The sequence below is a fragment of the Typopeltis vanoorti genome, chromosome 2 (assembly GCF_054136105.1).
Source record: "Typopeltis vanoorti isolate ZY-2024b chromosome 2, IOZ_Tvanoo_1.0, whole genome shotgun sequence".
NCBI classification, from domain to species: Eukaryota; Metazoa; Arthropoda; class Arachnida; order Uropygi; family Thelyphonidae; genus Typopeltis; species Typopeltis vanoorti.
Window position 1 is genome coordinate 22,472,694 of NC_143550.1, and position 13,284 is coordinate 22,485,977.

The window sequence follows — 13,284 nt, forward strand, 5'->3', positions numbered from 1 at the left end:
CGAATAACCAAAAACTCTTATAACAGTGATGTAGAAGAAGAAAATCAAACTGAGTATATATTATAAATATAAATAAACAGTCTCCTTTCAGCTTTTTAATCTTCGAAGGGAATAGATGGCACACTCCTACTGTCTTTTTGGAAATAAATTGGTAGCTTATCTTCATGTTTGACATGACTTGAAGATTAGTGCAAATTTTGTGACGTGCATAGGTGAAAGCACATGAGAATTGGGCAGACAACTCTCACCACCTCGTGTTCCTTGTCTTAACTGATAATGTGTGAAATAATATGTAATTCATTGCTGAAAATTCCGAAATACTCCACCCCAGAAAGAAAAAAAAAAGTCTGGTTTTCTTCTCCAGAACGTCACAACCAAAGGGAAAAAAGGCTTAGAAAAACTATCTCTACCTCTTGACTGGATTTAAACCTGTAAGGTCTTACAACGTCACAAGTTACTGTTAGAAGACACAGAACCATTTATCATTTCATGTGTATGAAATGTTAATAATTATTATTATATTGTAGTACCGTATAAAATTTTCATTTCATGTAGAGGGTGCTTTTAGATATAAATTTTCGTATGAAATTCGAAATCGTGAAGAAATGTATATAATTAGTTATGTAGTGTGTGGGTAATTAATTGAAATAACTGACATAATCTGACGGTTGTTTAATCTGCTTTGGGTAATTCTTATGGGCGTAAAGCAACATCTCGTGTTGAATCGTGCGGAACCATGTATATACATATTAATATAAACATATCAGGTATCTCAAGGTTTATACGATTTTCTCTGAGAATGAAATTTATAAACTTAAACATGTCATTTACAGACATAGAGTAACGTGTTCAAGCATATCATAATTTTGTGGACACCAGCCTGAAATATTTTAGTCTTAAGATAAGGTTTTCAATCGTTTCAAAATTTCAAGATTGCTCCAAGATGAGCACACTTTTGGATTTACATAAATACTGTTGAATATAAGCTGTTGTTTAGCAGTATTTAGTTGTGTTTCTTTATAGGGTGGATTAATTAGGCGTATTAAGTTGCGTTTTTCTGTAGGGTGGTAAATATACGCTCTCATTTGTATGTGAAATGGAACTTGCTTAGGAGCATTAGCTAGTGGGGTTTAATGTAACTAAACAGGCTAACAATCAATCAGAATATATATATATATATATATATATATATATTGTAGAGAAGTTCTGCGAGCTGCTGACGTACGTTTCATGTTGGACGCCACCAAAGATAATCCACCTTTTACATTTTTCTTCGAGTTTTTTTTTTTTTTTTTTTTTTTTTTTTTTTTTTTTTTTTTTTTTTGCCCATTGTGGTTGGGTGTGCTGTCCTGGCTTATGCAACCCGCGCTACAAAATTCACGTCAGTTTGACCGTATGATTGCTTCTTTTTTTTTTTTTTTTTTAATCGATGTATGAAAGTTTTAAGTGTGCATAGTAGATCACCTGCTCATCTTAATTGGTCTAATGCAATCAGTTGTAAGATAACTTTTAATAATTTAATTTATCAATTAATTTTAACCAAATCTGTGCAGAGTGGGGGACAATGTGTTTGTTTTAAGATACTGTATATTAGAAAACAATAATGAAGGAGAATGTTATATTTCGTTGGTATATTTGAATCACTCAAAGGTGTAAAATTTGGAAGAAGAGGATAAGGCTTACCTCCTTCAACTACAGTACTGTTTCCAATTGTAAATATGTGCAAAAAGTTATAAATTTATTTAAAATTATATACTGGCACGGGCAAGCAGGTTTTTCCTCCCGGAAACTCGGGTTTTTCGTCCTGTAAACTCAAGAAAATCGACCGTAGAACCCACATTATTTCAGACATTAAATATATTGTGTAAGGGTTAGAGACCACGAGATGGCGGCACATTTGAGCCGTCTCTCTTCACTGCGTACCGCTTAATTAGTGATAGCCTTGGGCCATCTGTCTCTGATTGGGTACCAGTGGAGATTGAACTGCCCACTCAGTCTCCAAAAGTTAGATAGGGCTAAATGGCCTCGCCTACTCCCGTATATACGGGAATAAAAAGGCGTTAGCTGATTTTTTTTTTTTTTTTTTAAAATTATATATTAAAAACTTGTCTATGTTATATATAAAAACTTGCCACGTCAATGCACACTTCACGCACGCAAAACAGATGAAACTCAAAAAACAAAAACAGCAATTCATAAAAACGACAGTATTCAAGAGAATTCTCAGATTCAATACTCAGAGCTCATCCTGCCTCACCTTCGGAGTGGTTTAAAACTACTAGAATGCTAAGAATTTGATCCGCTGCACCATCTGTATGTATTTTGAATGCATACAGGGGCTACTAATGCAAATGTGTTGCAATGTTTATGCATCAAAAAGTACCCTCTTCATCAAGCATTAGTATATTGTGTGTTTACTTTTAGGAATCATGCAAAGTCTGGAAACAATTAGGAGAGTCTTTAATGGGAATAAATACAAAAATATAATATCAGTAATATATTGTTATTTGGTGGATGAGCACTGCACACCTAGCGCATCCTAAATATTCACCCCTGTTTTTTATATATATATATATATAGATAGATAGATAGATAGATACACACACACACAAGGATGGTTCCATAAGTTTCTGGCCTGACTAATGGTTAGAGGTGACAGAAAGAAAACAACTGTATCACTTAAGTTATCAACATAATCTTCCTTTACTTCAACACAATTTTCACATCTTTAAATTAACATTTTTATGCCTTTGAAAAAATAGTCTGTACATTTTGTCTGCAAAATGGCCTAAACTTCATCTTTCACCTTATTGTCATCTGCAGATTTTCTTCCTTGAAGATCTGGGCTATAGGGTGGGTTCTCAATCTCCTGGAAGCCACAGTCCTTCACTGCAGCCTTTGATACAATAGCCGTGTGGACTGGGGCATTGTTGTAAAGCAGGCGAACATGACTCAGCATTCCTCGTCTCTTCTACTTTATGGTGTCATGCAGCTTGTGCAGGATTGAAGCATAATATTTTGCATTCACAGTGATATTCTTTTCTTGAAGTCAAGAGAATTCCCCAGCAGTCCCAAAAGATCTTGATTTGTTGCCATGATCTTGGTGGACTGAGTGACCTTTGCTTTTCTTGGTGGGGCTTTGTCCCACTCCATGGATCCTTTTGAAAAGAGGAACATAATAAAGGACCATGTATTCGTTTCCAGTGACAATGGATTCCAGCACTTCTCTCTGATCCCCTTGGCAAAGCTCTAAGAACTTGTGTAAACAGCTCACACAGTGCTCCTTCTGCACTGAAGAGAGAAGTCGGCACCCACCTTGCATCTCATGTGAAGCTTCTCATGAATGATGTGAAAGACAGTTGTATAATAGGGCACCACCCTTACTGAGATTTCTTTGAGCTTCAGCTGTCTGCCATTGAGTTGTTGCTCCTCAACAAGAGAGACATTTTCCTCAGTCATCACTTCCTCAAGCTGACCATCACAAGGATTATCTTGGATGCTCTCTCTTTCTAGGTGAAACTGTTTAGCTCATTCCTTCATGGTAGAATATGAAGCAAAAGTTTCCCCATAAACACCACCCAATCACTGTTTGATAGCACTTGGAGAAAGGCCTTCTTTGGTGTAAAACTTTATCACCATGTGGTAGTCAGTTTTTAACATTACAGCCACATAGCATGCCACGTGTTAGTCAAATGAGTGCTTTCAACTGAATGATGCAGGAAGAGAGTTGAAACTGGTATATTAACCTCTTAGGAAAGAACTTGATATTGTCAGCATCCAGGAATGCGTTAGCAGAGCTAATCTCAGATGGTATGGTCACTTAAATAGAATGGGAGAGGAAAGATTAGCAAAACAAGTGTTCTCTGCCAGGTTGGCAGGAAAACGACCCAGAGGAAGACCAAGATATAGGTGGATTGATACGGTACAAAGTGCCTTAGATGATAGAAATATAAGATCTGATAATGTTGGAGTCTTGACAAGTAACAGACTGATTTGGAGGAAAATTGTAGATAGGAAGTTAGTAATGATGTAGTTTTTTCATGTAGTACTGTCATATCCTGTACACCCCTTGAGGGTACATGGCAGGAATTTGATGATGATGATGATGATATTAACCTCTCCATAGGTGGTGTTTTAAAATTGGCATGAATTTTGTATATCAGGCCAGAAACTTTTGGAACCTACCTCGTGTGTGTGTGTGTGTGTGTGTGTGTGTGTGTGCGGAATGGAATTTGCTTAGGAGCATTAGCTAGGTTTAGTGTAACAAAATAGGCTAAGAATCAATTAGAATATATATGTGTGAGAGTGCGTGTGTGTGAAATGGAACTTGCTTAGGAGCCTTAGCTAGGGTTAAATGTAACAAAATAAGCTAAGAATCATTCAGAATACACATGCACAGAGTAAGTTAATGATGGTAAGCATCAAAATTTCTAATTTGATCTCATGAAGGAGGGCTGCTCATTTGATGTTGGGCCCTTAATTGAAGTTATGTTCTGATATGATGATCACATTTTTTTGAAAAAGGAAATAATATACAGTTCAAGATTTTTGAAAAGCCATGTTGATGACCATAATCGATTTTTGAAAAACTGCATGTGATGAATGGTGGAGTGGAATCAAGGCAAATGAGGGTGACTAGTGGAGTGAACCGAAGGTTTGTACTAGGACCACTACTCAAATTTGTATAATAATGATATAGAAGAAGATTTGAGGGGGGGGGGATATTCAGTTGTTTGCTGATGATGCAAAACTGGGAAGGGCAATATTTGATAAAGGTGATATATATATATATATATATCTTGTAGGATGATTTAAATAAATCTGTTGTATGGGCATAGGACTATGGTTGTAATTTAATATTGTAAAATGCAAGGTAATGCCGTTTGGGATGAAAAGATTACATACTTCTATCATGTTGATGATACTAGATTACAGGAAATTGATAAGGCTAGAGATCTGGGGGTGATGGTCGATAGAGATTTAAAATTCAAGCAACATATTGCAAGAGTTGTCAGAATAGTTCAGAGGATTATTGGACGTTGAAAAACACATTGGCAAATAAAGATAGGGAAGTTATTATTATCCCTCTTTATAAGGCTATGATTCGGCCATATGATCTACTATCCACAGATTTGGTCGTTTGTATTTGTAGGGGACCAGGATGTGCTGGAGAGCATTCAGAGACGAGTGGCCAAGCTCATCTTGGTTCTGACAGGTCTGTGGAATGTATCCTATGAAGATAGATTGAAGGTGTATGTGTTGCAGTGTTTAGCTGACAGGTGGAGAGGGGCTATGATAGGAACTTATAATTTACTAAAGGGATTCTATAACATTGACACAAAAGAATTTTTTCATAACATGGGGAGTATGTGAAAACAAGAGATCACACTTGGAAATTGTTTACGAGTGTGGTTAGTAAGGGTGTATGGACTAGGTTTCTTACTTGGACAGTGGTAAAGAAGTGGAATGTTTGCCAGAGGTGGTTGTGAGTGCCGTAGCAGTGAAGCAAGTTTAAATTTAAATAAAGTGAATAAGTTTATGATAGGTATTGTGTGAATAATGGGTAGTGTGGGCCTCCTGTGATAAGTTTTGACTCTATGGAGTACGCATATAAATAATAATATTACAGGTACACTACTGATTTTCCAGCACTCTTAGTTCCTGAATTCCAGACTATCGTCGTCATCATCATCAAATTCCTGCCATGTACCCTCAAGGGGTGTACAAGATATGACAGTACTACATGAAAAAATTACATCATTACTAACTTCCTATCTACAATTTTCCTCCAAATCAGTCTGTTACTTGTCAAGACTCCAACACTATCAGATCTTATATTTCTATCGTCTAAGGAACTTTGTACAAATATCAATCCACCTATATCTTGGTCTTCCTCTGGGTCGTTTTCCTGCCAACCTGGTAGAGAACACTTGTTTTGCTAATCTTTCCTCTCCCATTCTATTTAAGTCACCATACCACCTGAGATTAGCTCTGCTAACACATTCCTGGATGCTGACAATATCACGTTCTTTCCTAATATCCTTATTTTTAATATGATATTGCCATTGATGCCATCTGTTCATGCCTCTAATCTTTCTCAGGACTCTCATATCTGCGGTCTCTAGTCTTTGGTCAAGTGTTTTACTTCTGACCCAGCTTTCAGATCCATAAGTTAAAACTGGTTTGAACACTGTCTTGTATACAGCTAATTTAATGTTCTGACTAATTTCTCTCTTATTCCATATGAATTTATTCAATTGACTTCCCACCATACCAGCTTTGATGATTCTGTTGTCTATTTCTATATTTAATTTACCATCTTCAGTAAAAATCGTGCCTAAGTAGCTGAAATGTTTTACTTGTTCCACAAGTTCTCCATTCACAACACAGTTGACATTTTCAATGATTCTGCCTATTTTCATTGTCTTTGTCTTTTTATTGCTGACCGTCATACCATATCTATTACAACAGCAATTGAATTTGGTCAGAGAATCTTGCAGACTTGTAGAAGATTTATTTAGAATTATAACATCATCTGCATAAAGCAAAGAGCTGACATTAACATCTCCAACTTTGATATCATGTTTAATACCGCTTTCCTTCATAATGTGATCCATATAGATAATGAATAACAGAGGGGATAATGTACATCCTTGTCTCACACCATTCCTGTACTTCCTTCAATTCTAACTGCTGACTTACAACTCAAATAAAGACTAAGTATTGCTTGATATAATGCCCCATTGACACCATATAACTGCAGCGTATTGAATAGCTTCTCTCTTGGCACCTTGTCATATGCCTTTTCCAAATCGACAAAACTTAAATACAGATCTTTGTTATATTCCCATGCTTTCTCAACTATTTGTCGTAAAGTGAAGATCTGATCCTGACAGTCTCTATTTGGCCTGAATCCAGCTTGTTCTTCACCATGCTTTTCTTCCACAATTCTTCTCAACCATTTCTCAAGTATACTTGCATAGATCTTGCCAGGAACACTCAGTAGGGAAATACCTCTGTAATTCTCACATTCAGTTTTATTTCCCTTTTTATATATAGGTACTATGAGAGCTCTACTCCAATCATCGGGAATTCGTCCCTCTGTCCAGGCATTCTGAACTATACAGTGCAGCCACTGTAAGACTTTTATACCACCATACCTTCAGCATTTCTGGTCGAATATCATCTACTCCTGCTGCCTTTCCACATTTCAAGCCTTTGATGGCTTTTTCTACTTCAAGTATGGATATGTATTCCTGACTGCATGCCTGGTCAGTGTTTTTTATCACTGTGTTGTCATCACTGCTTGTTTCATTTAGCAGTTTTTCAAAGTAATTACTCCATACTTCAAGGATATCTTTTTCTCCTGTTTTCATTTCACATTTATCATCTCTATCTCCTTTTACAGCACTCTTTCCTCCATTCCTAAGCTTCTTCAACAACCTCCAGAATATTTTGCCACCCTCTTGATATTTATTTTCTATATTCTTGCCAAAGTCCTCCCATGACTTTTGTTTAGCTAGTTTTACACACTGTTTAGCTTTCTTACATTTGTCTCTGTATTCTCTAAGAGTAAAAGCTGACTTATTTGCCATGAACTTTTGATATGCTTTCTTCTTTTCCTTCACTGACTGCCTCTTTAACTTCCTGTGTCCACCAGGGAGTTCTGATTTTTTTATCCTTGCACACAACCTCACCACATGCCTCTCTGGCAGAACCAGACTAATCCTTGTCAAATTAGCTGTTTTGCCAGACCAACAGAGGTTATACGACGGTGGTCTGAAAAGTTCTCGGCCTAACAATGAAAAAATGAATTTATAATTTAAAATTATTTTTATTTTTCAACATAATCTCCCTTAAGACTAATCCATTTATTCCAGCAATGCTCCAGTGCCATTATCCCGTCCCTGTAGTGGCTCTCAGTAAGATCTGCAAAATACCCTTCTACAGCTGCTATCACTTCTTAATTCAGTGAAAAACGCTGACCAGCGAGGAATAGTTTTAGTTTTGGGAAGAGTAGTCAGAGGGAGCCAAATCTTGGAAATAGGGTGGATGTTCCAACAATTCAGAGTGCAGATCCCTTAATTTTACCATTGCCAAAACACCTTTGTGGGCAGGTGCATTTTCCTGATGAAAGATGAATTTTTTTCTTCTGCAAACCGGGTCTTTTCTCACGAATTGTTTTGTCTAGTCTGGTTAAAAGATCAGAGTAATATTCCTCAGTTATTGTTTTACCCTTTTCAAGATAATTAATAAACAAAATGCCTTTAGCATCCCAAAACACCAATGCCATGACCTTTCCTGCTGATGGAACCGACTTTGTCTTCATTGGCGCTGAACAACCTGCTTCTGTCCACTGTTTTGACTGCTGTTTGGATTCTGGTGTGTAATGGTGAATCCAAGTCTCATCCATAGTAATAAATTGATGCACAAAATCAGTTTTATTCTTGTTAAAATGCTCTAAGCACTGCTCAGAGATTTTCATGCAAGTGCGTTTTTTGATCCACTGTGAGCAACTGTGGCACCCATCTTGCACGAAGCTTTTTCATTTGCAATTCTTCACGCAAAATATATCCTACACGTTCTTTTGAAATGCCTATAGTTTCAGCAATTTTGAGCACTTTGACTCGCTGATCATCCAATACCATATTGTGCACTTGATCAATGATTTCTGGTGTTACACTTTTTGGACGTCCTTCACGTGGATCATCTGCAAGGCTCGTATGGCCATGTTTAAACTCGGCAGCCCATTTCTTAATTGTCAAAAACCAAGGAGAAGACTGCCCATCAACTTTTATGAATTTTTAATGAATTTCTTTTGGCATTAAACCTTCTTTTACAAATAATGTTATAACATATTCAATTTTAAGGGATACAGACAATACTTTTGCTTCAGACAGCTGTATAAAACAAACTACTTGATAGAATGATTTGCAATTTCAAACGGATGCTTACGACAGATGTACCAACTTACGAAAAAAAATCTTGCAGTTAGTGTTGCCATCTATGGTTGAGTCCAAGAGCTTTTCAGACTACCCTCGCATAATAATAATTTATCAGTATACCTATGACCCAAAATGAAGCTTATTTTGTTATATTTAACCTCACTAATTATCACCACCACTGTGAAATGGAACTTGTTTAGAGGCCTTAGCTATGGTTAAATGTAACAAAATAAGTTAAAAGTCATTTAGAATCAAGGGATTGTCACCAAGTGCAAATGTAAATGATTAAGTGAATGTGTGTCATATCTAGTGGCCTCTTCAATTGGTTGGGTGGTCACAGGAATTTCAAATGTATTCTTGTACTTGTCCTGACTGAAGGAGCTGCCAGACCATCTGTTGTGCAGAAAATTTGTGGCGTACCTGTATAAGTAATGCAACATTTAATTCAAGCATCAGAATGAGATATTTGATATATAAAAGGGAAAAAAAAAGTCATATATTTAATGCTATATATATTCAGAAGATTTTATTAAATAACTAACTCTTGAAATGATTTTTATAGTGCAATCCACTTTTCTGTTCAAAGTTTTTTTTCACTTGGTTATACTATAAATTGAAGATATCAAGAAATTATTTTCATGGTTTAATCCTTTATCCAAGTGTAAGCAAACAAAGTTTATGCGTGAAGAATCGTGATAATTGGGTTATTTGTATATAGAGACTAATGACTTCACATCAGTTGTCTTAGTATCCCATAATTCCCTCCCCCCATGAATGTGTATAATGCTATTGATACATTATGAGAAGGGTCTTGGTTTCGACCTTTACTGAGCTCTGGTAAAGTGCAGGAATCCTCTCCAAAAATTCTGAATGATTGTGTAGATCACTCTGAGTTTTTGGAGAGGATTTCTTAATCACTCATCAATCACTGCAGGACAGGAGACTTAGTGGTGGATCCACCCAGTAACAATTAAAAAATCGGCCACTGAGCAGAACCTCTCTACTCCCCGAGGAACAGGTTACCATCAGTGGGATCCAGACTCAGAAGAGATACCAAGGTTGAAGTAATGCAGAAATCACATGCACTGGTATTCAAAAGCAATATCAGTAATTCTGCAGCCTTCCTTCAAGCTTTCCAATAATTTTCCTATGTGAAATCATCTAGATGATGTCTTTGAGACATCCAAGTTTGCATCTTTATTCCTTCATGTAAAGAGCTTCCTTCAAACACAGTTTGCTTAGTACAGCCTTTTGCCTTTTATCCTGTTGAGTGTTACCATGTGACCCCTTTATGTGCAATTCAAAAATTTGAATATGTACTTGCTTTCTACTCAAAATCTTCAGTTATACAAATTACCACAAGCTGATTCGTCTGAATTTGCAGTTGTAATCTTCAGAAGTAGTGTTTGTCTTTAGGTTTTTGGACACCAGGTGCATTTCCATATAGAAGTAGTAAAAAGGTGTATCACGTTATTCATAAAATACTATGGATCAGAGATAGATTTTGAAAGTTTTTTTTTTTTTTCTCTCTCTCTCTCTTGTGTTTATACTATAAATTAAAGATGCCAAGAAATTATATTCATGGTTTAATCCTTTATCCAAGTATAAGCAAACCAAGTTTGTGCTTCACGAGCAAACTTTGCTTGTGAATATAATTTCTATATTATAAAAAAATATAATTTCTTGGCATCCTTAATTTAAAGCCACTTTTTAATTTTTTAATTATTTCTCATGCTGATAAGAAACTCAGAAAAGTGTAATCTCAGGGTGTTTAAGTGTCAGCTAATCAAGAAACCTTGCTCCAGGACTCCAATAATCAGAATAATATCAAGGTGGTGGAACTGCTTACTATCACCTACACTTAAGGGATAGTTTTCCTTTTGATGATGGGGACACCATTTTTAAATGAATCACTTTTTACAAATATTTCATTTGTGCACATGTAATTTATGATGAATTTTTATGAGACTTAACTAGGTGCATAATTAACAGGAGGTTATATTTTTGAAGAAATGTATCTTCTGAGAAATTAGATTATTTGCTGCCAATTTCCTCATTGAATACCTCACAAGATAAGTAAATATTTATTTAAACTTCTATAATAGCTCATAATGATTAATATGATATGGAAGGGGGGAAAACATGGACTATAATTGACTTGCAATTTCAAATGGATGCTTACGACAGATGTACTAACTTACAAAAAAAAAATCTTACCGATAGTGTTGCCATCTATGGTCGAGGCTGAGAACTTTTCAGACTACCCTCGTATAATAATAATTTATCAGTATACCTATGACCCCAAATGAAGTTGTTTTGTTATGTTTAACCTCAGCTAATTATAGGTTTTCTATCTAGAAAATAATGTAACTAATGATTGCTACTACTTATGCAATAAATGCACATATGCTGCTGTAATATTCATAATGTGTGTGTTTCATGAGTGACCAGAATACTTTTTTACACAATTCTTCATCTTCTATTGCTTACATATATTTTTTATCTCATCATTTTTAAATGGAGTTCATCCCTCGCATGTAGAAAGAAAAATCAGAGGAGTGAATGAATGGTATCAATGCAGTGGCATAGCTAGGGGGGTGCGGAGGGGACAATCCACCCCAGGCGGCACTTTGAACCTTTTTGAACTTTTGCAGTTAATTCTAAAATACAGTCTCGAGAAATCATTTCCAAATACTGTATTGTAATACTACTGCGAATTTTCCTCACAATTGCTGTAAGTGTTGCTGGTTGTGAGAGGAGTTTTTCTAAATAAAACAAGAATTACCTAGGTTACTATGAAATAGACTTTGCCATTGTCATAGACGATTTTTTATTATTATTATTATTATTATTACGTGACACCTCCAGGGAGTCCAAAGACTCATCGAGGGAGGGCATCTAGTCTACAACTCTCCGTCTCCACCAGTTACAACGAACCGCAACTACCATCATCATCTACAACAATGCCATCTACCTACCGCCCACTACTACCACTAGTATTATCACAGACAATCACAAACATCCATACCCACGGCAGGATTCAAACCCACAGCCTTTTGGGTGAAGAGCAGATACACTAACCACTCGGCCAACCAGGCTGGCTAACAGAAAAGCAAGAAATATAACATTTTAGAATGTTGAAGTTAAAGTTTTATTTCAAAAATAAACATAGTGTTTTAATTTATTTCCCTATACGTTGTTTTGACTTTCTGTAGTATTTTTAGTGTGTGTGTTGAGAGGGCTGGCAAACTCAGGGATCACCCCGGACGGCAAAAGCTCTAGCTATGTTACTGTATCAGTGGTTGAATCATATTTAAAGTGAAGATATTAGAAAGGAACTTCACATTTTTAGCATTTAAGAATATGTGAGCAGACTAAATGTAATTTAGTCTGCTCACATATCAAGAAATCGATAATGATGATGATGTATATTTTTAATGTGATGCATACTGAATTCATTCATTTAGTCATTATGATATACTGAATATCCAATTTTTTTTGGAAATTTGATTCTTTATGGGGCCAGTAAGACAATCTTTAAAATTAAGGGTCCCGGAAAATATTTTCATACACTCAGCATATATATATGTATATAGATCAGTTGTTCTCCCACTGTAAGATGTCTTTCTCATCCATGTGAAGCAAATTGTTATTGTTATTACTCCATACCTCCGGAGTCACAAAACATATTGTGGGAGCCCATCATAGACAACATAAAATTTGTCTTACTACGCCTTAAACCCATTCACCACCCTTATCAGACAATGAATTTCATGGTCCAACCACATTCCTCTACACACACAAAAATAAAGCCACTTGTCATCTTCCTACTCACCACCTTTTGCAACTTCCAAAGATGACCCATCTTCTTGTTTCTTCTTCTTCTGCTATAAGAAAAATCTCCCTAGTGTCAGTCTGGTAAATACCTCTCAGTAGTTTAAATATCACCCCTTTGGTCTTTAAACTCTATAGTAGTTTGCATGCTTCATAACTGACATTGTGCTCAGATCTGGTCACCAGATCTGAGCACATTAATCCAGATGTGATCTGGTCAGGTCTTTATACAATGGAATCACTGCTTTTTCATCTCTACTGGTCACAGGCCTTCACAGTATTGCATCAATCCTCTAGGCTACCTTCACCACTTTTCAACATGCCTCCCCCCCACTTCAAATTTTTATTCACAGTCATTCCAAGATCCATTGCCTCATCCACTTTCTCTAATATATATCTGCCAATAGAGTATGCAGTCTCCTATCGGTAGATCCTGAATTTCAAAACCTTACATTTGGTTGCCTTGAACCAATATCCTCATTCATTTTCTCATCTGTCTAGCTTA

At 36.1% G+C, this 13,284-nt stretch overlaps 1 protein-coding gene across 2 annotated transcripts in view; it reads left to right on the forward strand.

Annotated features, from left to right (window-relative positions):
- Positions 1-619: 619 nt before the first annotated feature.
- Positions 620-13,284, forward strand: part of LOC150108871 (beta-1,3-glucosyltransferase) — a 310,372-nt gene continuing 297,707 nt past the window's right edge. For both annotated transcript variants that reach the window (XM_090403934.1, XM_090403942.1), the window contains exon 1: positions 620-767. In XM_090403934.1, coding sequence (XP_090260060.1) covers positions 737-767 — 31 coding nt within the window. In that variant the 5' untranslated portion in view covers positions 620-736. The remainder of the gene's footprint in view (positions 768-13,284) is intronic.